The sequence below is a fragment of the Mya arenaria genome, chromosome 6 (assembly GCF_026914265.1).
Source record: "Mya arenaria isolate MELC-2E11 chromosome 6, ASM2691426v1".
Taxonomy (NCBI): domain Eukaryota; kingdom Metazoa; phylum Mollusca; class Bivalvia; order Myida; family Myidae; genus Mya; species Mya arenaria.
Window position 1 is genome coordinate 3904850 of NC_069127.1, and position 26408 is coordinate 3931257.

The following is a 26408-nucleotide window of genomic DNA, read 5'->3' on the forward strand; positions in this document are numbered from 1 at the left end:
TTAAATTAAGATAATTTGAAGTACTTCCGCCATGTTGAATCCAATCTCCCAATCTCGGGGATTGATTATGACGAATGAAAGACGGACAAAGTTGTAGACCTCATAGAAGTTAAATAGGCCAAGGTTGCGCATGAGACATTGCCCGATATCGGCCTGGAACCGCTTGGCCGATTGCATCTAGACTTCTTAAAATTCTTCACCTCAAGCCGCATGAGTCACAATTGTTGTCCAAAGCAGTTTAATTGTGTGTTGAATCACCAACATGTCCTTTTAAATCTGATTTTGTTCATTATAAATATGTAATGTTTACCTAGAAATGGAAACGGGATAAATACAATCTGAAACAAGGGGGCTTAAGTTTGCTTTCTGACCATTTGTATAAGGCGCAAGGTAGAACGCATACTACAAGGTCATATATATCCAACACATACCTGTGTGGCCAGAGATAATGCTGTCCGAAGTCTCACCATTTCACCAAATGCGTACATGTTAGACTTGAATTTTGGCGATCTACAGAACATAGAGCGGCCATTTCTAGGCCGGCCGAGGTAGCTCGCTTTATGTTGTGTGCATCGTCGAATTTGAGTTATTTCGTGTTTGTTGGTGCATTCGTCAGAATCAATATATGTAAACGAAAGAGAGAACATTTGAAAAGTCCTCTAGTTTCATTGGGCCATACAAAATGCAAACATCAAATATATATTATCTATTACTATTGTAAATAGTTAAACAAGTACGCCTTGGTGAAAAAAATAGACTGGCTGGAATAAAATGCATGAAACAATTTTTGGTGCACTCGTCAGGAACGATTTACTTATAATTAATGAACAGAAAATTTGAAAAGTCCTTGGTTGCCATTGGCTCACACAAAAACGTCAACAACAAGTGGTAGATCTGACACTGGTAGCCATTTCAGCCAATGATCAGCGAAAGGAGCAGACTGTTCTGTCCTGGTACTGGGCCTGTCAATCATTGACATAAAATTATCAAATTTTTCCCATCAAATGTGACTGAACTAGGACAAAGTAACCCTTTATGTTAAACAAAAAACAATACAGCAAAGCAACGAATATAAGAAAGAAACTGGTTATTTAAATGCACGAATACAATATGTTTCATATATGGCACCGAAGGAGATTTTTCCCACTCCTCGCCTCATCACACCACCATAGCTATTGATGCAATTGGAAGGAGAATATACTTTGTTTTTCAAACATGATATAAACTATGACTACAACATGAAATACTCGCTGCACATAAAACACATCAAATACAAAAGTTGTATTTAAGATGCATTCAAAACTGTAAATTACCTCAATAACCTTTATTCTAGATAAATGAGGATGTAGTTGATATAATAGTTAAATACGAGAAGGATCAATTCGATGTTATGTTCAATGAATTAAATGCACCGATTACCTCTGGTTGTTTGATAAAAGCTATTTCACAATTAAACAAAAATGAAATGGTGGACCCGAAATGAATATAAATGATTTTTATTCATGGAAAGTCTGTGTTGTTGACGAATCTTCTTACACTTTTAAATAAGTTGTTTGAAATTGGGTTTTTCCCAAAGACGTGGTCTGAGGGTTTTATTATACCATTACATCAAAAGGGAAATGTTAATGATGAAAATTATTATAGGGGGTAACATTGTTGAGTACCATAGGTAAATGCTTTACGCGAATATTAAACAATAAGTTGACTGATTGGGCAGAGCTATACAATGTGTATAAAAGGTAAACGCTTATATTGTGCTTTTATAGACTACACCAAGGCTTTTGATTAGTAAGATATTTTAGAGAGAATCTTTGAAACTAATTAAACTTATATGGTTAAATTAATGAATGATACAAACCGAAAGCATAACAACTAATAATAACTTGCTATGAGAAGGGTTTAACTGTATGTTGAAGTGTACGGCAAGGCGAAAGTTTGTCGCCAATATTTTTCCATGCTTTTCAATGAGTTAGAATATGCTTTTGTATTCAAAGGCTTAGTTTGGCATGTTTCTTATTTTATATGCTGATAATATAGTTATACTATTATGCTGGGGAAGTCTTGGGGTTTGCCCAAGCTAATCAAGTTGAACAGGTTCATTTACAATTCTGTAAACGTCACCTCCTTGTCAAAAAGACGACAAATCATGGAGAGTTGGTAGGATTCGTTTTAAGACTAAAAGTTAGATACACATTTAAGTATTATAGACAACATCCTAGTATGTATAAATTAGTTGAGTTGATCAATACAGAAAATAAAACGATTTCTTAAAAATCTGTGCGTGTTTATATACAAGGCTTTCGAACTTTTACATTATATCCTATAGTGTTATTAGCGTGTGTGTATATATATTGTATGTGTCTATGTTTATGTTTATGTATATACAAATGCATATGAAAGGTATAATCACTTATAATGTCATCATATGTATTTTTATAGGTTTGATTATTATAATTGGCTTGTTATATGATGTATGTATTGTATAAATTTGCATAAATATATATATATGTGTACACATGTTTTGTGCGTGTCACCATTTTGTATGAAATTTAGCCACATGGTGGTTGTCTCTGGTAAATAAATGTTCTGTTCTATAGTATGCTTAAATACATCAATACTTGATGAACTGATGAATAGAAAACTTTGTTTGCAACATATTGTGTCAGACTTTTGTCAGGTTATATTTAGTCTAGTTTGCATGTTTAAATGATTGGTTAGAGACAAATATTTGATAAATTTAAATCAATTAATAAACACTCTGGCTATCTTTAACCAAACAACCAACATAACGGAATTTATGAATTGGCTACTGATAGAAAAATCACGCACTACAAAGTTGATATTTGTTCATTAAACACGTGTAGTAGTGGAACCTATTAAAAAAAAACAGCATGAATCTATGTTTCTTAATTACAATCATTTGAGGGAACACTTATATTATGCCGCAGATGTGGACTAAGTTGACACTAAGCATTTGTGATATACAAGATAAATTAGATAATGTCTTATTTAAATAACACCAACAGCACAAGGAAACACAGTCATCTCATAACAATTGTCAACACATGGGCTCAATCATGGCATATTTTGTAGTAGCAGTGTGTGTATACCACGTGATAAATGACGTCATACATCCTCTCCATTTTGCTTTAAACGATGACTTAAAACAAAGATAAGTTTGTTTTTTCTTCACGATTTAAAAAGAAACAAAGGGCAGTCTTGCTGCTTAAAGAGCTCGCCTTCGTTTTATTACCGGAGGTGATTAGTTTCTTCAAACACTTCGACAAACCTGTTTCCAATAGAATGTTTTAACAGAGCTCCACCAGACGGCGGTTTTGTGAAAGGTTTATCGAAGTGTTTTAAGAAACTAAACTCTCAATTAAACTCTGGTAAAATACCGAAAGCGCAGTTATGTAAGCGGCATAGACTGCACCATGTTTCATTTAATATGGTAAATAAATAGTAAAGATATCTTTGTCAAAAATCTTCATTTGAAGCAAAAAAATGCCTTCCGACGAAGCAGTTATGATGTAATTTATCACGTGGTATACACACACTGAGTATTGATCAGATACACTTCGGCCATGTCAGTGATCATTTTTAAGATATCCGGATACAAGAAAACTGAGCATACTGACTTATATCTGAACTTTTGTCGTCTGCGCTATCAATCATTGAGGCCGGAGAGTTATATTGGTTGGCAACCCCTAATTACCCAGCATTCCCGTGGGGAATTCCGGTATACACGATCCTTCGTGCACGATATGGCTATGTCGTATGCATAGTTAATATACTTTGCTTGAATAATGCGTATGCATATGCATAATATGAACTCTTTAAATCTTTAATCGTTGAAAGATACATACTACTATTATTGACAGAAAGAAGATGGAAAATACTTCTGCTGAAAAATGTGTTCATATATGCAGCCAAATTCAAACTGCGTGAGAATTGTGCATCCCAAACACCCACATTTAACAAAGCAAAGTCTCCCAGTTATAGCGTATTATTCTGAAGAAGTCGGCCAGTTTTCGTGGTAACGTTCCCTGATTTGGAAGAGTGAGAAACTTTGTACTTTAGCAGTACAATAACCCGCCTGAGAACAGTGAAATACTTCAATCTTACATTGATAGCGTCTTAAACACCATGATGAATTCCGCAATTCAAAAGGACAGAGCGGAAAAATAACTGTATGATATTTTGATCCCCAGGAGATCGGTAGTTTTTCTCTTTTGGTTTCGTTTCTTTGAATCCAGACGGCAATTGTGTAACATCCTGAACAATTGCAGAAACAAAGTGAAATGAGCAAACGCAATCTCATCCGTCAGTGTATCCAGTTTACGAGAATTCTCATCTGGTAGACTAAAATGCGCTCTCAATCCTATAATTAAATACATGTTTCCATGATATTTGATGTTGGCATTTTCGTGTAGACCAATGACAATTGAGGATTTTTTCAAATTTTCTGATCATTAATTTTAAGTAGATCAAATCTGACTAATGCTCCAAAACACCAAATAAAGTCCAACTTTGACAATCTACAGAAAATAGATCGGGTTTCTAGCCAAGGAACTCTTACACGTCTTGTTTAGAAGTGTAATTATAAAGGTGAAAGTCTATAACTGCTTATTATGAGCTGTTTTCTCAACGAATATTGCCCGTCGCTTATCATTCTGGAATTGTTGAACGACTCGAGCCGCTAGAACTGCAGGAGCAGCAACAGGTCATCTACCAGGCTTAAACTTTACCACTGGGTCCGCAATTGGTCCTGTTCTAGGAACCAACATTTCTGTGTGTGTTTTTGTTGACATATATTTAGAAAATACATATAGTACACTGGCCAGAAACCCGAAGAAGTCTAACTAAGAACTAAGAAGATCTAAGTCTTCTACCAGGCTTACTTGTTGTTCTATGTATGTTTTTATTGACATGTCTAGATTCATACCCATTAATTGTTTTTTATTTTATTTAGGTCACTTTCAAAGGAATGATGGATGAAATCTATTTAGTTCAGCTTTCTCTAAAACGTCACATATTCAGACGGATTTCATACCCAATTTTCAGCAAGACAATTGACAGCACTGCTCTGTGAAATATTGGAGAAGCATAATTAGATTTACCCACTTGAAGGCGACTGAACTGGGGCAGACTGCACAGTGTTGTTGTGTTGAACGATCGTGCAACAAAACCATTCAAGGGAATACGTTTTGTATTTAAATCTTATAATCATATTCGAGCACGGTTCTGTTTTGCCGCTTTGGACCAGTTTAAGGCATCAATCCTGTTGCCTAATACATCCACCATATGGAAAATTACATGTAAAACACTATATGTATTTTATGTTATTATCTACATGGGCTTAAAGCCCCCATCTCTGTGTATAACTCATTTGTATCTTAACTGTTCTTGCCTACACGTGTATTATGTCTCTGTGTATAACTCATTTGTATCTTAACTGTTCTTGCCTACACGTGTATTATGTCTCTGTGTATAACTCATCTGTATCTTAACTGTTCTTGCCTACACGTGTATTATGTCTCTGTGTATAACTCATCTGTATCTTAACTGTTCTTGCCTACACGTGTATTATGTGTTATATCTCCAGGCAACTATGGTGAGAGGGGAATCGAGGTCTTCAAAAACCTCGCCAGGACCAAGAACGTCTGTATCGCTGAGGCGGCTGCAGCTCCAAGCGTCGACGCAGACCAAGATTACGACATGATTATTTCCAATTTTCTGGCCACTGCTCGCGCCAATGTGATCGTCTGCTTCTGTGAAGGACGGGCTGCCAGGCGACTAATGATGGCAATGAAACGAAATCCCCGCGCGAGAGGGAAATACCAGATATTAGCTAGGTAAGTTGACCAAGGAGATGACTGAGTTTATTTTATTTACTTATTCATACTGTATAGAAAGACTGTTTAAAGCTGCACTCTCACAGATTTACCGTTTTTCCACATTTTTTTATTTATTTTTTGTCTTGGAACTAGCAGTTTTTTTGCGTAAACATCTAAAAACCAGTGATTAAAGACTGATGACAATAGATCAGATCGCAGATTTTCATATCGCCGCTCCAAAATTGATGTTAAGAAAAAAAGCAAAATCGGTAAATCTGTGAGGGTGCAGCTTAAAACTGATATGGATCACACTCGATTCAGGTGGTGGGCCGATTGTAGGCAATAGTCGATTTATCGTTGCCTCGGGTTGAGAGTCCTGAAATGATCAGAAAAGAGGTTTTGCTAGTATCGATTAATCAAAGAATTGGTGCCGTGGCCCACGTTCAATATCTTTGCGTTTATTTTACTAGTATTTTCTATTTCCATTAAGATATCCTTTGGCTAGGTAAACAAGGTAAACACAAGTCTTTTCTAGTCTTTAATACTGCATGCAAGGAATTGATATTGAGTTATCTTGATCCATTTTGTTGAGAAAAGATATAAAGTTACAAGATATATGAATATTTCACTTCTTCAGTTTTTTTATTCTAAAGCCAAGAAAACGTTTGATTTTATTGACCAGTACCTACTAACTATATTCGAAATGACACAATATTTGTTCCTGTATCGATTTCTCCAATTAATCAGTCGTTTTGTCTGTCAGTCCGATTAATCGATTATGAAAACTCTGCCGATTGTCCATTACTACTAGATAGCGTCGACGCCCAGGTTCTCACTCACCACAAGACGGAAGTGGCCCTATCGAAGATAGGTACAGCATAATAACAGCGACGTTGTTATCATAACCTACATACTACTTAAAATATTTACTACTTCAAAATGATTGAATAGAAACTAATCCATTATTAAACGTATTTACAACACAGTGACGGTTGGGCAGACCGGCCGGATGTGGTATTGGGTGTTGAGGACGTGGCGGTGGGTGCCATCACCATGAAGCTCCGGGCCAACAGGATTGCCGCCTTTGACACCTACATGCTCGCGCTGCGCCCGGAAAACTACCACCGTAACCCCTGGTTTCCGGAGTTCTGGCAGTGGAAGTTCAATTGTCGTCTGACGTCACTTCCGCCCGAGGAACAGGATATGACGCAACCGATAAACTGTACAGGTATGTGTGTCTGTGAGGTATGCGAATATAAGTTTATAAAATCATCTTAGGCATTTAGTATGCCCCCGACATTTTAACTTTGCTTATGCAATGATACTGAGAAATAAAGCTCGGGTTGGACACCATTCATCTTCAGTTCGTGTGGTCAACGTGGGTCGCTGTTTCTAATAGTACAACAAAAAATTATCCCGGTGCCTTGGAAATTACGTATGGCAATGCATGTAGGTGCGTAGCAAGGTATTGTGGGTTTGTATATTGGTTTATTATCTGGGGTGAATGAGGGTGTCGTCAATGCTGGTTGTCCGGCTAGCGCAGTAGTTAGCGCACTCGCTTCTGACCTAGGCGACCCGGGTTAGATTCCCGGCTGGGCGCATGTAAGTTTGGTTTGTGGTCACCTAGTCGGACAAGCGGGTTTCCACCGGGTACTCCGGTTTTCCACACAACACAAAACAACACTCTTGCGTTACATCGTGCCAACGAGAACAATTAATATAATGTTATAACTTGTTTCACAATCGTTTTAAAAATAAGTTTAAACTAATACTGTTATGCAAAACATCAAAACTAACGTTATATTCTAATTAGAAACAACGCATGCTAGTAAGCAATGTCAAAGCCGCTTTTAGCTGAATTTGAAACCCTGATCCTTTGATAACCCGTAAAGAACTCGCTCATGTTTTCGAACCATATTTTTCACGGAATTACATCTGAAAACACTGAAAGTATAATTATTTTATTCTTTGACAATGAAAGTATAAAAACGGGTTTTAGTAAGGCACGAGCCCACTGAAGGTAAGGTCAAGAAAAAAAAGAAAACTGAAAACAAAACTGCTCGCCCATGAGGACTCCAACAAACTCCGAGGGCTAATTTAACCTTTAAGCCCTTTGTTGAAAAGCGTTACATACAAAGACAATATTTGAGCATGTATCAACATTTGTTGTAGAGTTCCGTCCGAGCGTATCTTAGTTTTAACTTTCCTAATGATTTTCCACACCCTACTTCGTCATAAATAATCATTTTGCCATACACGAGCGAGTCCCTTTAATAAATGGACTTGTGTTATGTCACTGTTCTTTAAAACGACAAAATTGTACCTTTGGTAACTATTGCTTGTGGTCAAATGGCATATTTTCTAAATATCGATATACAATAAGGAAGGGGAAAAATGAATGGATAATAATACAGACATATTTATTACTTTTGTGACATACTTTGTTTCAAACTATCCTTTCATTCGCGTTATTGGAATCAGCCACAAACTGAAGCCAGGCATTATTTAAGAATGAAAAGACAAAACAGTTATTGTCTTTATAACGCCTTCGCGTGTTGAAGTCAATTGAATTACGTTTCTAAATAATAGTTCCACAGGGATATTGTTTCCGGAATGAAAGGCCATTTTTTGAGGCCAAAAAGTAAGGTCTACAGATGAGAATACTCAGTATATGGTTAGAAATCAGTTTCCGCAAGTGGACCTGTTTCCGGGGGTGTATCTGTCTAAAGAATAAGAACCGAACGTATCTGGTTGTAAGGTGACATATCTGAAAAATCGTTAATAGGATGTTTTGTTTAAGACAATTAGATATTATATTTTCCCGAGAAGGCACATCAAAATGCAAATTTATTAGGGCCTAGCGAAATTTGCCCTCATAAACATGGTACTTCAAACAAATCAATTATTTGTAGAAACATCTGCCAATAAATATCAAAAAGAGTTTAATAGAATAAATGGATGTGTATTTATAACAATTTCCTAACTTTATTTTGTTTTATTTGTCAATTATTCACTTTTAAAACCTGCCAAAATCGAAAAAACCCCGGTGTGGGCTAATCAATATTTGCGTTTAAATCTAAAAAACATGGTGGCACTTTTTCCCCTGGCCACCTCCAGGCTTAGATTTAATTTGATCACGTAGGGAAATTTGCTTCCGTGTGTGTTTGTTTATTCTTTATATGCACATATTTTGTTGCACCGCTCGTACTAGAAACGGCCAATTTGAAATAAAGACGTGTTTATCAAAGCCCGACCAAAGCCGGGTCTAATTTTAAAGTCAACAAAACATGGATCAATAGAGGGGCAATCTAAGCCAGTTTATCTTGATTCAAAAAAATGATACAGTTCACTTAAAGAACAATATTGAATTGGGTTACTTTGTATTTGTTACAAAACGTGCCATCATCTCCAGGGAAGGAGGAATTGGAGAACGTCGTCCAGGATGCCAAGCTTGGCTTCGTCATCAAGGCCATCTACGCCCTAGCGCATGCGCTGCACAACATGCACGGTCACGTGTGCGGCCCCAACTCCGGGCTGTGTGACAATATGGCGCCCTTGGACGGCGCGATGCTGCTGGACTTTCTCCACAACGTCTCTTTTACGTACGAGAGTGAGGAGGTGTTCTTTGACGCAAACGGGGATCCCCCTCCAAGGTCAGGGACGTTTGAAAAAATATACATAATAAACCTACTCATGTTTTTTCGCTTCGAGAGGTGAGTAGACCCTGTAATTTTAACAAAACTACATGTTTTGTCAACGCAAGAGGGATTATCATAATTCGTTTTGTTGGAATATTTTATGTTTACAAGGTAAAAAAGGATGAGTTTATTTCTGATGTATGGCGTCAAAATTCCCACGGGAATCATTTTCCGTCTAAAATTCGGTATGTGCCCGCCGCCTACACCCGCATGTGCATGGCCATTTCAATGAATACCATGTCTGAATGCTTCATAAATCAAACCATGAGCCATTTCTTACGTACAGTTTCTATTACTGTTGTCCTAAGTCTCAGACATATAGTGCTTCAAATTTTATGTTGACCATGATTAATGTGAGAAACAAGAAATACACGCAATCCTTTTTGGTCGGGTTCGAACAACTGAGAATTATTTTATACTGTTATCTTCGCGTGGCCGATACATATACATTAAATTTATCACATGAGCGAAAAGGTGAAATATCCATATTTCAGGAAATAACAAAACACTCGACATATTTTTTCTGTTCCCATCATAGTCGTGATATTGTATTTAAAATAGTGTTACTGATACTATTCAACTGCTTTCATTCACACCACTCTATCTTTTTGGTGCTTTACATATCCACGAGACACTTACCTCATATATTTAGCGGAATTATCCTGTCAATGTTTGGTGTTATCATTACGTGTAAATGAAATATTTGTGTTATCTTTACTACGGAATCCAGGAGGTGGGAGTGGGGGGGGGGGCACTCGGCCGCGCGCCTCCTCTAAAATCGCCCAAGTGTACTTTTTATTTCAATATAGGAGATAAAAAAATAATAAAATAATCCCAAAACTTACCATTTCGGACTAGTAAGTGTTAACATTATTATGGAGAGCACCCCAAATGCCTCTGCCAACGTTTTAAACCAAATAAAATTCCGATCTCAGGAAGGGGCGCAAGTCCTAAATTACGACCCCTTCAAACGTCAAATACTGGGTTGCCCCTGATCATACTGTATAAATTTAATCTTTGTTGAAAATATTGGGATAAATTTGCACTAAGACAAATACAAATGTTTTTGTTGTCATGGATTCCAGACCTCTTGATGTAGCATTTGAAGAAATACATAATATGTCTATCATAAATGTGGATAGCATTGACTTTCAGTTGAATTAATTTTCAGACATTTTTAACAAAATTGGTTCGTTTTATGTTAAAATTCTGCAAACTTCCCGAAAAACTATCGTTGTATGAAATAAACTAATTTTCCACAGCTTGTGGTAAAACCAAAGGGGGTTGTCACGGTGCCAGGACTCTGTATTAGGGTCAGTTTTGACCAAAACTAGGTCAAGACCCAAAAAACATGTGACCCCCCCCCCTCTGACCCTTATACAGAGTCCTGGCACCGTGCCAACCCCCTTTGGGTAAAACTGTACACCTTCGGTATTTTACCAGAGTTTGATGGAGGGTGTAGTTTCTTAAAACACAAAGGAGGTTGTCACGGTGCCAGGACTCTATATTAGGGTCAGTTTTGACCAAAACTAGGTCAAGACCCAAAAAACATGTGACCCCCCCCCCCCTCTGACCCTTATACAGAGTCCTGGCACCGTGCCAACCCCCTTTGGGTAAAACTGTACACCTTCGGTATTTTACCAGAGTTTGATGGAGGGTGTAGTTTCTTAAAACACAAAGGAGGTTGTCACGGTGCCAGGACTCTATATTAGGGTCAGTTTTGACCAAAACTAGGTCCAGACCCAAAAAACATGTGACCCCCCCCCCCCTGACCCTTATACAGAGTCCTGGCACCGTGACAACCCCCTTTGGGTAGTCCATCAAGAAGTAGCAACACTATTTTTCGTCACTAAATCAGTACATAACGCTAGTATCCGGGTAAATTATCGATGCGAATCGTGAAAACTATATATCAAATGTTAATCACACTATGTCTAATGCACCAGTATTGTCTTAATCCACCACACTCACGTAAAATCGTTTTCTTTTAATTTCAACTCGAATTGTGTTGCCATTTTACTTAGTATTGCGTCATCAAAACAAGCGATTTCATTGGAGATGGGAACCAGCAGCAGCCAATAAAATCGCCTGTTGCAAATGATATATCATCAAAACATGGCAACTCAAATCGTGTTGAAATTAAAAGAAAACGATTTTACGTGAGTGTGATGAATTAAGACAATATTTTTTCTAACTCTCTTAGCACAATTATAAATTCAAACAATGAATATAGGGCTAGCTACGCCACTGTAAGTATATTAGATTAAATGGCTCTAACAACTTACAGGTCACGTCATATGACACCAAAGCAGGCATTCATTCCTATCAAATTACTGTGGTTTTTTGGATCGTTCTTTGGCAATAACAGCATTTTGCTCATTAAGGTGGAAACTGTTTTTTTCACTTCTTAAATTAACAGTTGTCTGTTTTGTTCTCGTAACCATGGATATGTATTGCCTCGTGCTTAACTCTGGTTTGTGACGTCACTGTTCTTATTTACAATAAACCCGTTTCGACAAATACTGGTATTGCCAGCCATACATTGCCTCAGGCCAGTCATCATGTTCATACAGCGTTAGTGTAACTTTGCCTCAGGACTACGTACGTACAATGTAGTTAAAGGGTTTCTTGCCACATACCTGCCGCCTAACGCCGTGTTCTCCCCGTGCAGGTACTACATCGTGAATTACCGTAAAGTGCTCAACTGGAGCGGGAATGTAACATACAAGTACGAGGTTATTGGTAAATGGAACAGCGGCAAGCTCGACATGGACGATCGCATGATTTACTGGCCCCAGCATTACCATGGCAACGTGCCACGTTCTACGTGCGCTGACGAGTGCGCCAAGGGACACGTTAAGGTATGTAGACGGGATTCGGGCAAAATCCCCAACTTTGATTGTCTAGTGTTTAATTGTTTTCATTAGGTCGTTAACCTTTTAAATTGTATCTTTCGACTCTCAAGCTTGGGTGGTCTAGCCGCCTTTGCACGGGATTTGGACGAGGGATTTTGTGCCGTGGGATATATCCTACGAACACGGCGTCAATAGAACAGTTGTTGAATCACATATTTTTTATGTAGCGATTCGGGTTCTTTCCTTTGGTAGAAGGGCGATGAAGTAGAACATAGATTGTTCAAGTATTGAAACTGTGCTCAACCTTGTAGTAGGCATGGAATTAATCAATTTTATATCGTATTGCCAAAACTGTTATTTGTAATGTTCGGAATGTTTAGCTTGCGTGCATAAATATTTCCTTTATGATAAGATAATATTTTCGGAAATAGCCACACGTCAATAATGTGTCATCATTCTGGCCCTCAATAACTTCACTGAAGCCATTCGGAGCTCCTTGGCCATTTTTTTCAAAAACAACCTCGAATGTATTTGGACGGTTTGCATACTCAAAAAGCGGTACGTTTAAGTCCGCTGCAAGTAAATCGCGTAGTAATCTTATTTAGCAGTTAAACTTTATGACTTAACTCTTGGGTATCTTAATTATGTTTGCAATAAAACACTTCACTGGCAATCAATTTAAACTGAGATCAATAAATACAACTCTTAAACACTATATTTAATTAATGATATAATTAAAAAAATACGAACTACTTCAACTGATGTTCCGGCATACATCCGAGGTTGTTTTCGATAAAATGGCCGAGGAGTTCCGAATGGACTGTAGCACACCGAAACCCTGGTACACTTGTTACTGGTAGTGAGAAGCGGAACAACGAATTATCAATACTTGTAAACTCTATTCTTTCACAGGTCTAAAACAGGGTGAACCCCTCGCTGCTGTACTGTACTCAGTTTCTCGAAACTTCTTAAGTCCCTTTTAACAGGATTAAGCTAACCTCACTGTTTTTGTCTTTCTATAATTCAAGTAATATTTACTTCTATAAGTGTTTTTAGACCTAATTAGTAATTGCGATTATTATTATCGCAACAAACCATTTTCTATCTTTCAAAATAACATTTAAGTATATATTTTGGCTAATTGAAGTAAGTTACGAATGCCTACTTAAGCCAGTTAAGCTGAAGATATTCCAGAAATTCGGGCCTGGATCTCATTCTCTGAAATACAACTGCTCTATAAAGTCATACACGGACCTAAGTTTTCTCAAGAACGTCTACTAAGAAAAATCATTGTTTGTCAGTTTAATTCCTATAACTAGTATCTATGGTGAATGTTTGCTATATTCCAGACACTCCACGGGGTCAGTCAGTGTTGTTGGGTGTGTCAGAAGTGCCCGGATAACGCGATTATCGTGGACAGCGAGACGTGCGGCGCCTGCGAGCAGGGGTGGTGGCCCAATAAGAACCTTACTGGTACGTCATATGGCGTTCACCGACGATCCTTGTGATGCACATACATGTATAACCAAATGCAATAGAAATCATATACTGTAACTTATTTTAAAAAATGTGTATGTGTAAGTTGTGTACATATTGGTGTGTGTGTGTGTATACATATATCTAGTCGTATATTACACATGTGTTTATATAGTCATTAAGTGCACATATCTATATTTCATGGAAAAGTGTATATATGTATATGTAATTGGTTTGTAATTATATGTTACATATATTTATATTACATCAAAACGAGTATATCCGCTATTGATTCACATTGTAATTAAGTGCACATGTTTAAATCATGAAATATATGTTATTTACATGTATAGCGGTAAAGAGTACATGGAACATTCTAGTGGTATGTCGAACGTACTTAATAACTTTGTTTTGTAAAGCAGTGCTCAAAACCTATTGTAACTACAGTTTATCTGTGTGTATTTCAGAGTGTGCGCGGATCCCCATCGAGTACATCACGTGGTGGGACACTGAGGCCATGGTGGCACTCATCACCGCCTGCTTCGGCATCTTCGTGACGCTCTGGATAGGCATCGTGTTCCTGCGTCACAACAATACTCCCGTCGTCAAGGCGTCCACGCGGGAACTCATGTACATCATTCTTATCGGCGTCATGATGGCGTTCTGCAGCAACTTTGTTCTCGTCGCGCGCCCAAATCTCGTCACGTGCTACTTTACAAGAATCCTTCCTGGGTTGTCGTTTTCCTTAATTTATGGTTCCCTTGTTACGAAAACAAACAGGATTGCTAGGATTTTGGAAGGCACGAAAAAAATCATTACAAAGAAGCCAAGATTCATGAGTGCCTCCGCGCAAGTGATAATTACGTGTATAATTATCGGCGTTGAATGTGCGATAATCACTATCATGTTAGTTATAGAGCCCGCAGACTCGAAGCTCGATTATCCGGAGCCCCGGCGGGTGAAACTGATTTGTAACACAACCACAATGGGGATCATAGTTCCTCTCGGATTCGATCTAGTGTTAATCGCCATGTGCACACTTTATGCCATAAAAACTCGCAATTTGCCAGAGAACTTCAACGAGGCGAAGTTTATTGGATTTTCGATGTACACGACGTGCGTCATCTGGCTGGGTTTTATGGCCATATATTTTGGGAGCGAGCGGAAGGTGATCACAATGTCCGTGTCCGTGTCTCTGAGCGCGTACGTCGCGCTCGTGCTCCTCTTCTTCCCCAAGGCGTACATCATTATCTGGGCTCCCGAGAAAAACACACGTAGCGCTTTTACAACGTCGAAAGACGTGCGCTGCCATATTGGTTCAATTTCGTGCGCCTCGGGGGAAAGCATTGACTTAATAAGGTAAATAGCTGTGTTGAAATCCTTGGTTGCTTATTACATTTTAGGAACCAAGTTGTATCCAAATTTCCCAAGTGTCGATAAATAACAAAATTAACAGAATTGCAGTTTTGATTGTGAAAAAATTGTGCTTACGACACCATTTAATGAGTTCGTTGGCCTCATCATAGGAGAGTTGGTGGAACACACTTTTGTATATCACCATCACCATCTTAAAGCATCATCTCTAAAATGTAACTGGCACCTATGGGCAACATTAGTTCTATTAACAACGGTTAAAATTAAATCAGGACTCAAGATGGTCGTTTTGTTCTACTCTGTTGAATTATTTACAGCCTTACTGAAAATTCTAGACTGAAAAAGAACAGGAATGTGTCTGCTTTTGTGCACATAATCGATATAATTTCGTCTACTGTAAGTCCCCTTAACGTATCCTTAACCTTAGATTAAATACAGGGATTTACACGTTTTGGTAATTAAGTTATAATCACAAATGAAATAAATAACTTCTTTCATTAAGGTCCGTTGAAATGTTGTCCTTGTACCATTTCAGAGACGTCAGACACAGAGATGGAATGAAGGTTTCCGGTTCCCGGCGTCGGGCCGGATTTTTCAACAAGCTGCGTTACGGTGGGACAGGGCAGCACACACGACACCTCTACACCTACCAGAGTCCGCGCATGAAGACTGACGTAGGCAGCCGCCTAAAGAGAGACAACTCTTTCCATGTGTCTGCGGGGATCGCCAAGCAGTGCGGGACATTCTCATGGGCGAAAATGTCGGCTGCTATGACGTCGGAGGAGGACCGCCTTAGCCCGATAAGTTCCAAAGGCGAGTCAGAAGAAGTCAAGAGGAAATATTCCTACTGCCAAAAGAAAGATGCAATATGCCAAACAGACGCGGAGTTGTTGGACAGTATTATGAATATGCCATATCTAACTAGGAAGAAAAGCCAACGGATACAGCGGACAGCTGCTATTGACGAGGATTATGCTTCTGTTAAATTTAGCCCAAACAGCAGCATGAAGGTGCGATTTCACAAGCGGATTGCGTCCGAACCGAACCATCTCGAATTCCGACGACGGAATGTTTCCGGTAGCGGTAAGCAGGCCGCGCGCACCGAGTCTCGGACATTTTTATTTCCTGGATATTCGGATAGCCCCATTTCCACATCCGACGATATTGAGAACGAGGAAGATTTTGAATACTATGACAGCATATCTGACTTGCTAAAAGCCCATAAAATAACACCTAATTACGTTAGTGACAATGTCCCTGTTTGTTTAAATGACAAGTCAATGTCGACCTATTTAAACCCCCTTGGTAACAGGGGGAACAATACGTCCCTGGAATCAGACCCGGACAACAAGACGAGCAGCGCCGAGTGTCGGTCTCTAGACTCGGACACCGCGCCCACAGAACCCGTACAGGTCCTCGTGGAGAACCATGTTAACGGCCATGTGAGCATGGCGGTCACTTCAGCCGACGACAATGAAACATTCCAAAGAACACTTGCCACATTCGAAGGGCGACCTGGTATAGAAACGAACTCTTTAGCGAGCCCGAGGGACCTTAATCACCGGCATTCAGTCTGTACTGAAGTACCGAAGCTTATCTCAAACTCTAACAGTATTAGTGTGTTGCCGCGACGTTCGTCGTCCCCGATGTTCTCACATATTTCATCCCATTCATTGAATTTCACAGTAGCGGATCACAACAACGAGGCGCCTCGCAGGCGGAAGTCGAGTGCCTTGAGCGCCGGCAGCCCGTCATCGGTGGTCAGTGAGCGATCGATGTGGTCACCTAGCGGCGAATCCCTGCCACAAACGTCTTTCGCAGAAGTGTACAAACCTCCGAACACCGAGGTCGAGCACGATGGTTGTGCAAGTAACTTTGTGAACGCTTGTAAGAATGAAGAGAAAAGCATGCTAGAATTCCAGTCATTCTTGCGGGAGCGAGGGGTGGAGCTCGACTTGACCTTTATAGAGAGCAGCGAGGTCTAGTCACGCCCCCGCTTCTCGCATAGTCTCAATCATTCAGCCAATGAGGCCCACGTCAACGAATAGAAATGAGGCCCACGTCAACGAATAGAAACCAGAGCATGGCCGATATGACCAGGGTCAAATGCAAATAGCTAGATGATAGCGTTCACCCCTAACACATAGACGTAACATTCCACATACAGATACAATGGCCATTAGAAATATGGATGATAAAATTCACTTTAGGTTGTTTGATTTCCGGTCATAGCGTTGGTGTCCTTTGTTTAACCTCGTAGCAATAACTCTAAAACATATCAAGATATGACCATGGAACTTGGTACACATGTTGAAAGAGACAGTACGCACATGGATAGCACGGCTCGGCACTCTGGTTTTGATAATTATTGAGTTATGCCCCTTGATCGGCTAAGGGAACAGACGAGTGATGGCGTTCTGCTTGCGACGCTATTGTTGTCCATACCAACGTACAGCCATTTTTCTGTGACTGCATTCCACTTATAATGGTACACTATTTTATTCGGTAAAACCATTATCCTGGCGACTCTATGTACCCAGATGCGAGGTGAACTTAGTTCAGTGATGGTGCAATATGTGATAGCATTCGGTAATAGTATTCGTTAAAATCACTATCCTGGCGACCCTTTGTAGCCAGCTACGATGTGAACTTAGTTCAAAGATGGTGCAATTTGTGATAGCATTTTATTCATCATACAAGTTTTACGAAGCCTTAAAGGTTGTTTCCATGTTTTCTCCTTGATGGTTCGTGTATGGCTATATGTATTTAATATTCTAATTAAAATGGCCTACTGATGGCGTGGGACAGACCTAAATGAAATCCATATATAGTAGATATTTTTTCGCACCGTTTTCATATGTATTTCCACAGTATGGAGTGACACGGGAAGTAGAGAGTTAAGATGTTAATGATATTCCAAAGGTCTAAATGTGTTATCCCGTATTTGTGCAACTATTCCTTGTATGTATAATAAATGTCCAAAAAACGTGTTCGCTGTTATGTAGGGCATTGTCAAAACTCATCAATCATGCTATATACTATTCAAGTTATGGGTTTATGCTTCATGTAGTAATAGTGTGATATTGATGAGTTTTCTTTGTTTTAATTAATGCATTATTCTAATATCACAGTATAACGTGCTATAAACGGCGTGCGGATACATAACAACAATAGTTCCATATACACACGCTCTTTACTGCACGGTACGCTTAGCAGTATGGTATAAAACACTTACTCACACTTCCGTCATGATTGAAATATTGCTTAAAGTGACACTCTTATTCAAAATCAATCATAAATGCAATCACATGTATAACAAACATACATTTTGACTGATAAACCTTTAACTACTTACTAAATAATGCATTTATGGAAAATATCAATTACTGATAACAAGATTGTAACCGTGTATTTAATAGCTGAAAACGCAATAATATTCAATGATTGGTGAACGCTAAAAGATTTACTGTGATCTACTATAGTCTCATAAGGTAGAAATACCGTGTTTTATGCACATTTCTTTCAAATTAAACTTGGTATCCTTCATAAGAACCATTGGTTTTGACATTTATTCATCCTTTTTGGAATATTAAAACAATATTATTAATTGTGGTAAATCTTATTTGGGAGTAAGAGTGCATCTTTAACTCATACTTCGCGCTCGTGTATTATTTCCAAACTCGGGTAGTGGGTGCAGTATCTACCTCTATGCTTGACCTATGGGGTTTCAATAAGTTCTCAAGAGGGCTACACATATGAAAAGTATGCAGATAACATATGTTTATTATTTTTATTAAAACATCTAATATTTAGAAAGTCATTAATACAAATAACTATAACAACAATATCAGTACACATATGTATTTTTAGTTTGTACGAGAAAGACTCACTAATGTATAATATATCATTCTGTTAAATACAAAATATCAGGGTAGAGGCATACACAATTACAAGTATCCACTTGTATAGGGGTAAACTGGGAACATGAATGCTCAGTAGAATTCTTAAACTGCACAGCAAAACTCTTAAACACATTATTTCATCTCATTCTAAACATTTTACTCAAGCTAAATTACACTGATTTGGAAGACAAAACTAGAGCGGTTTCAGTGGAAAGAGGGGCGTAGCTAAACAATTATCTGACAAAGTGAGAGTTATAGGCCTTGTTGTGCTCTCACAGCTTATGTTCTAAGCTCCATCTCAATATCTAACATATATAACGTGTTTTGAGTTACAACCAAGTTTTAGATTTTTGCCCACCGATGACGACGACGCCAATGACACAAAAATAACAGAACAGCTAGTATATAGAACACATCTATAGTGGTAACGGTCCAAATACGCGTGTATTGACGGCGTACCATGGTCGATATTGACCGACATTCTGGCACTCCTTAGAATTATGACAAATGGGCGTGGTGTAAGTATTACCTCCTTAGAACCTTGGTGATTAGGGGACTGTGTCCACTAACAGAGTACAAGGCGTAATGACAGTTCGATGCAGAGAGAGAGAAAAGTTCACGAATCTATAATACTCGCAGGAATTCAAAAATATATGGTATAATGCTGAAAGAGGGTGGGAAATGTTTCTAAAGAAAACCTAAGAATAATAAGTACTAGTAATAGAAAATAAAAAAGCTACAAGGATAACTATATAAACTTTAACATAAATATATTATTGGTACACATCGCAACAATTTTAACAACTGGAGAAAAAAATCTTCACTCATTTGGAGATTCTAACTCTTGTTTACACCAATCATTTTGATAGAAATATTATCGCTATAAACGACAACTATAAACTTCTAAAAAATAAATATAACAAAATGTCTCGCAGCAGTGGTTTGTATCGCTGCCATGGCCCGCGCTAGAAGTGTCGATTACCATAAGGACCCTCGTTCCCGGGTCGCCTATACAAAATCAGACCTATTGGCGGCGGAGAAAGCGGGGTTAGTGAGCAGGACGCTGGGCTTGCAGGGCGCCACCGCCCGCCCACTCTGTATCGTCACCTTCGGCTTCGTCACTGGCGGGGAGTTGCCCGGTGGTCCTGGAACATAAAGGTAATGGTAGGAGGCTTATACGTGTTATATTTCACTTGGTAACCTCAATTTATAATTATGATTAAAACACAGGTTTTGATTATGTGATAATTAAATGAAGGCACGCAAGTGTGAACTGGTGTCATGTTTACGTGCCGATGGCCCTTTTTATCTTCCCTTCCCTGAGGAATATTCACAAAACAATCTTAACCTCGTACAACACACTAAGCAGCGTAACTGTAGAGATAGTGAGGCTTGGCCAACGAGCAGAAAGAACTACAATTAACATGTTCCCCTACCTTGTTTGACGATGGCGCGGTTGATGATGCTGGTACTCAGTGTGCTGTTGCTGTCGAGGGAGTGAGACTTGGCCAGGGAGTTCACTCGATGCATGCTCTCCCGCTGGCTTGCCATCGTCTGTCGCAGCGTCTTCCGCTTCTGAACAGAAAGGATACAATTCGTGTAATCTATTTAAGTCTCATTAATGTTCATCACATACAACTACTTGGCGCTTTGTATACCTTTCTATTATGGCGGCCGAAAGCACTGCATAATAAATCTCCGGAAATGTACATCTTAAAATCAGAAATATCATAGAAATATCATAGAAATTGTGCAGCATCAACAAGCAAGTATGCAGAAAGTACAGTAAATAAAATGTCAATGCACTGGTCTGAGAACTACTATTCTGAACCCAAAAGACGACCGTAATGTGTGTGGCAAGAATGCCTATGACCGTCCATTAATCGGATGTTACCTGCATCAGAAACTATTTTTAATGAATTTCTCAAACAATATCAAGCGTAACAATACTAAGTGTCTTATTTCATTAAGCCAAATTGCTAACTTAAATTTTATTTTACCATACTAAGGAATTCATTATCATGGGGTATCATAAAGATAGTTCCCTTAAAAAGTTAAGAATTCTTCAAAACTCTACCAAAGAAATTGTGCCCAAACCAAAAAAAAACACAAAAATATGCTTAACTATGGACTTTCAAGATTGTTCGAGAAATTGGGACCATGACAAATGTCCATATCCATATGATGTCCTTTGTAGATGAACATTTCGATCGGCCACATGGTTTTGGTGACCTCAAATTCGTTCGAGGGCATATGGAATTAACACTATTTCTGGGCTAGTCCAGTCCTTTCATATAAATAACAAACGGTATGGTAACCAGGCAAGAATGTCTCAACCTAAGACTCGTTCTCTGCAATGGTCAATGAAAATGAATGACCAAGCATGGTTGAACCGAGGCTGCGATAATTGGTTGACGATGAACGCCATCAAATCTAGTAAACCACACTCTTAACAATAATAAATACTTGAAATACAATATTTTTTGTTAGTGTTCACCTGCATGGTGACATAGATTTTGATATTTTTAGCATGTTTAAAATGTTCTTGAATGTTTTATTTATTTATTTATTCCATGCATTGAACTTTTATTGTAAACAAGGTATTTAAATAATTTGAGAGAAAGTTCATGGGAGTTTTTGAAAATGTACTGTAACATTTCCAATTTGAATATGAGGAAAAGCTGAGGATATAGCAGTCTTTCTTTGACAGATCATAAGAATTTATAAAAGTTCCGCCAGTGCTAGAATTTTTCTATAATCTTGGAGTTTATTAAATTATTCCGTGAGAATGATAACATTGGAACATTTTTGTGGGAAAAAAATCTGTTGTTGGATTAAATAATAGCTCATATGGTATGTTGAGGTTTTTCATGTCGATTAATTTCTGGACACAAAACTTCTAAGACGATTGAAGATATCCTGTAAACTTCTGGCCCCAATTTCTCAAAACTTCTTAAGCATAACAAGCCCAAGTTCCTTTTTTCAATTAACCAAAAAACGTACTTAAATTGGATTTTGATAAAAAAAATTGTTTATTGTGATTATCATAAGAATAATTCGTAGGTAAATATAAAAACTCCTGAAGAAGTGAATATAACGCAAATTCTTGAGAAAAATAGTGAGTTAAGCTTAATCCTGTTATAAGGGACTCAAGAAGTTTCGAGAAAATCGGGCCTGGACTTTACTTTATATTTCTGGTATACTTGTGTTTACTTAACTTATTTGAAACTATCTTTGTAAAACTAATAGTAAATATATATTGTTGTTGCGCGAGTGTTGCTGGTTTCTCTTTTTCTGTTGCTTTGTTGGTTGTTACATCCCAAATGTTATAATCCCCCATGGAACATCTCAAGGTTTATTCTAAATTTGGGAAGGTACATAAAATAGACTTAGACGAACAAGCATGAATTCTCAAATCACTATTTGACATTAAAATATGTTTATAACAAGTTCTGCTTCATGAAATTCAGAATTTAAACATCTCCTGCAAATATTTAACCAGTGCAGGTCTTGTCCTATTTTTTACCAGTGGCATATTCTAGATGTGCATATCAAAACAAGTGCATGTATCGCCTGTGTGTTGACAACATATTGTAACATCATGATAAAGAGTCAATCGGAGGGGGCCAGATTAACCAACAATCTTACAATCTTGCAAAGTCATGGTAGATTTGTCTTTAAGAGGCAAAGTACTCATTTAAAGAAACAAGACTTTATTAAGTCTCTTAATTCCAGAAGGCTGTAAATCCTTCTTCACGATGTTTTCATGCAAAACAAAAACACGACAGAAAATACAACACCCACTGGATTTATTCATTTTCTGTCAGCAGAAAAATCTATAAATAAAATATCAAGTTCAGCAGTTCACAAAAACAACAACAGAATAATGTATTGCACAGTAGATTGATAAAATCAACAACAATCAATTTCAGAGAAAACATTGCACATAGAAAAATGAGATTCTTATATGGAAAAAGGAGTCTATCGTCCATCTCAATCAATATTTCACCTTAATTAATTTCAATCTTTCAAAATGACGAAAAACATTAACATACACACATGTATATGAACATGTATTAAATCTGTAAAGAAAAGTATGAATTTATTGAACAGTAATTAAATACAAGATCACAACACAATTAAAATGTGAAAATAAAGAAATAAATATATTGCTACAACAATACAAAAAACAAGAGAAACAAAATAAAGATATATAAATCATGTTGAATAGACAAGAACAAGTATGACAAAGAAATTGAAACAAAAGGGCCAAGATGACCCTATATCACTCTCGCGAGTATAACTTAAATGGTGCTCTAGGCATTTCTGTAATTGAAGGGCAATAACTCTCGGTAGACTACAGCGATGTGGCTAGTTATAAAACTCGTCCAGGGTATTATGACCATATACACTCTGACCGAATTTGGTGATGATTGGACAAAGGCTTCAAAGTAACTGATTGGAAAAAACCTGTTTTAGGTAATTGATATAATTAAAGGGTGATTACTCTGGAGTGACTATTAAAAACAATATTGCTGGTTATCAACCATGTCCATACACAATCTGACCAAATTTGGTTGCAATAGGACACAGGGTTCTAAAGTTATTCATCGGATAATGGATGCCACCCGCCAATACACTAAAGGTCAATCTGTATTTCATCACGTTTCCTAAATGGGCGTAAAAAAGTAAAGAAAAAGTAGCTGGACGCCATGTTTTTTATGAATCAACATGGGGTGTAGAATTTTGACACAGGGTCACTTAAGGAACATTTCTGTGTGTTTATTTTGCAATCAGGCCAGCAGTTTCTGAGAAGAAGATTTTTTAAAGACTTTCCTTTCAGATGCAATGGAAACCAGAGTTCTACATGAATGTGTTACAACTTTCATTGAAGTAACATGGAAGAGGACCACCCTAGGAAGTTTGGCAGAAACGTTTTCCAGTGGTTTAGGAGAAGTTGTTTAGGAGAAGAAGTTGTTTAATCAAAAATGTTGATTGTCAGACAATCACCTTATCACAAATGCTCATGCTGAGAACTTTGTGCTCAGGTGAGTTAAATTCAAGAAAAAAATAGAAAAAGTACAAAACATCAAGGAGACTCCCAGGATAATATTAAAATGGTTTGTAAATTATTTAACATAACAAGTCTGTATAAAACATTAAAATGCATGGGTCAATGATATGTGATAATTTTGAAAAAAATACTGCATAGCGTCAAGTTTAAAAGCATGGCAACCCTGTCGTGAAACAAAACATAAATTAACAAATGCATATAGTTTTTATGATATAAATGTGACTCACATATCAACAACATTGTACAAAACATATTTTGAAAAAATATCATAAATTATTTTATTATATGATATAGCAGACAGTAATCACAATATCAAATGCTAAAAATACATGTGTTAGATTATTTCTTTTACAACTAGAGCTGTCAAGGCAGTGACAAATACCCCCACATGTGAAATTGGACACAGGAATCGTAAACCATTTCTTTAAAAAGATTCGCCATAACCCTCATACCAAATAATATTTAAAGTCAAAGTACCTGTCAGAAGTTAGCAAATGCTAAGTTAAAAGGGGGACACAATTCTGTATAAACAAAGTGGTCTGTTGTTGAAATTGACCTGTATTTTATGGTGTTAAACATGTACCAAAAACTTATTAAATCTGTCAACCTTTTCACAAGTTATTTCCCGGACAACATATTTATGGCAAATTCTTTTTTTGAAAGTCAAGGTTAAACTGTATTTTTGAATACAGTCTGGACAGGAAAAGGGGCCATAACTCAAAAATTGGTAGTTTAAAACCGAAGTTGAGCTTTGTCTGTATTTTATGGTCCTTCACATGTGTACCAAAAGTTCATTAAATACGTCAACCCATCAGTTATTATCCAGAACTCACATTTTTGGCAATTTCTAAGATGAAAAGGTGCCATTACTGTCTTGATAATTGGTGGTATGTAAACTTAAGTAAAACTTTACCTTTATTTTATGGTGATAAACATAACAACCCAAAATTATTAAATTCATTCGAGCCTTTTATGATTTATCGTCTGGACAGAACACCCTTCGACCAACAAGTTCAATCCCATATCCCCACCAAAACTTTGTTTTAAATTAAGAATTTCCTTTCTGGGTGGTACCTTTTCTTTATAGTTCGCTGTCAACACAAGTCTGTTTATTCCAGTTTTTCAAGAGGCATAACTTAACAAATATGTAAATCATAGTAAGAGATCTTGCCTTGTGTAAGTCATATATATATGTACCATATACATAGTATCATTGCCAACTTGAAGATGCGTTCCATGTAAATACTATGAATAACCCAAGTAATGGCCAACAGCTTTTCTTGAGGTAATTGAATGCTCACGACCGTTTTAAGTTCATGGCATCACATGAATACATGGTCCTATAGAATACATAATAACAAAATGATAGAAAGCAGAGATGAAATAATTGGCACAACATTGAGATCTGGAAAACACAACACTATCTGGAAGACAACAGTACTACATGGTGATGACAACATCAAGGAGTGCTGCTGCTGGGCTGGGAGCCCTTAAGTGCCCGCAGAAAGCTCCATGATTCTCGTAACTGCTTCTTCTTCTGCAAGAAACACACAGAACCAAGAAATACACAACAGTGAAAACAAAACTTCCCTAAAAAAAACTAGAGTCATAATCTAAAATCAGAGAAATCTCATTCTCCATCTTATTCCAATAAATACTTTTCTCATTCATATTTTGTTGATTTTCTTATTTGATTTGTTAATGGCCTACTTCATGCATATAATATAATGACCAAGTAGTAAAAGGCTCTGATGGTTAAATAACCTTTAAGAAAAGCTGACAAAGCAATATTGTGGTAACATGATTTCTTGGAAAATTGAATCAAAGTGCTTTATTTTTTATTTTAAATGATTTCCATTTAGATATCATAAATGTGTTGCTTTAAGGAAAACATCAAGCATTTAGTAAAATCAGAGTTTGGGTTAATTGTACTCTAACATGCAACAAGCAACACAGCACCATGCAGCTAGAGAAACAAGAGTACATGAAGCCTAGACATGCAGGAAATGAAAAGGCAATGATACATGCTCTGGGTTGAGCACATACACATAAAGGTCATGCACATATATAGATGTATATGTTAAGCTGTGAATCATGTGATAATTGTAACTAAGTGTTGTGGTAATTGTTCTTAAGTATTGGGACAGTGTAGGTTTTTCCTGTATAGCTTTTCCATAAACCCCTACGCATGT

The 26408-nt window shown here is 37.6% G+C and overlaps 2 protein-coding genes across 7 annotated transcripts in view; one reads left to right on the plus strand and one right to left on the minus strand.

Moving 5' to 3' along the window:
* Positions 1–18217, plus strand: part of LOC128238389 (metabotropic glutamate receptor 1-like) — an 82013-nt gene extending 63796 nt beyond the window's left edge. Inside the window, exons 2-8 of the mRNA XM_052954269.1 lie at positions 5606–5855; positions 6824–7065; positions 9250–9490; positions 12207–12396; positions 13740–13863; positions 14334–15225; positions 15776–18217. Coding sequence (XP_052810229.1) covers positions 5606–5855; positions 6824–7065; positions 9250–9490; positions 12207–12396; positions 13740–13863; positions 14334–15225; positions 15776–17225 — 3389 coding nt within the window. The 3' untranslated portion in view covers positions 17226–18217. The remainder of the gene's footprint in view (positions 1–5605; positions 5856–6823; positions 7066–9249; positions 9491–12206; positions 12397–13739; positions 13864–14333; positions 15226–15775) is intronic.
* An 874-nt stretch (positions 18218–19091) lies between these two features.
* The window catches only part of LOC128238879 (glutamate [NMDA] receptor subunit 1-like), a 40334-nt gene continuing 33017 nt past the window's right edge, over positions 19092–26408 (minus strand). For 4 of the 6 annotated variants that reach the window (XM_052955179.1, XM_052955182.1, XM_052955181.1 and 1 more), the window contains exons 17-18: positions 20579–20717; positions 19092–20287 (exon numbers count right to left, since the gene is read on the minus strand). In XM_052955179.1, coding sequence (XP_052811139.1) covers positions 20151–20287; positions 20579–20717 — 276 coding nt within the window. In that variant the 3' untranslated portion in view covers positions 19092–20150. Of the gene's footprint in view, positions 20288–20578; positions 20718–22929; positions 25754–26408 lie in introns of those variants that run through there. The other 2 variants (XM_052955185.1, XM_052955184.1) reach the window with 2 other exon arrangements.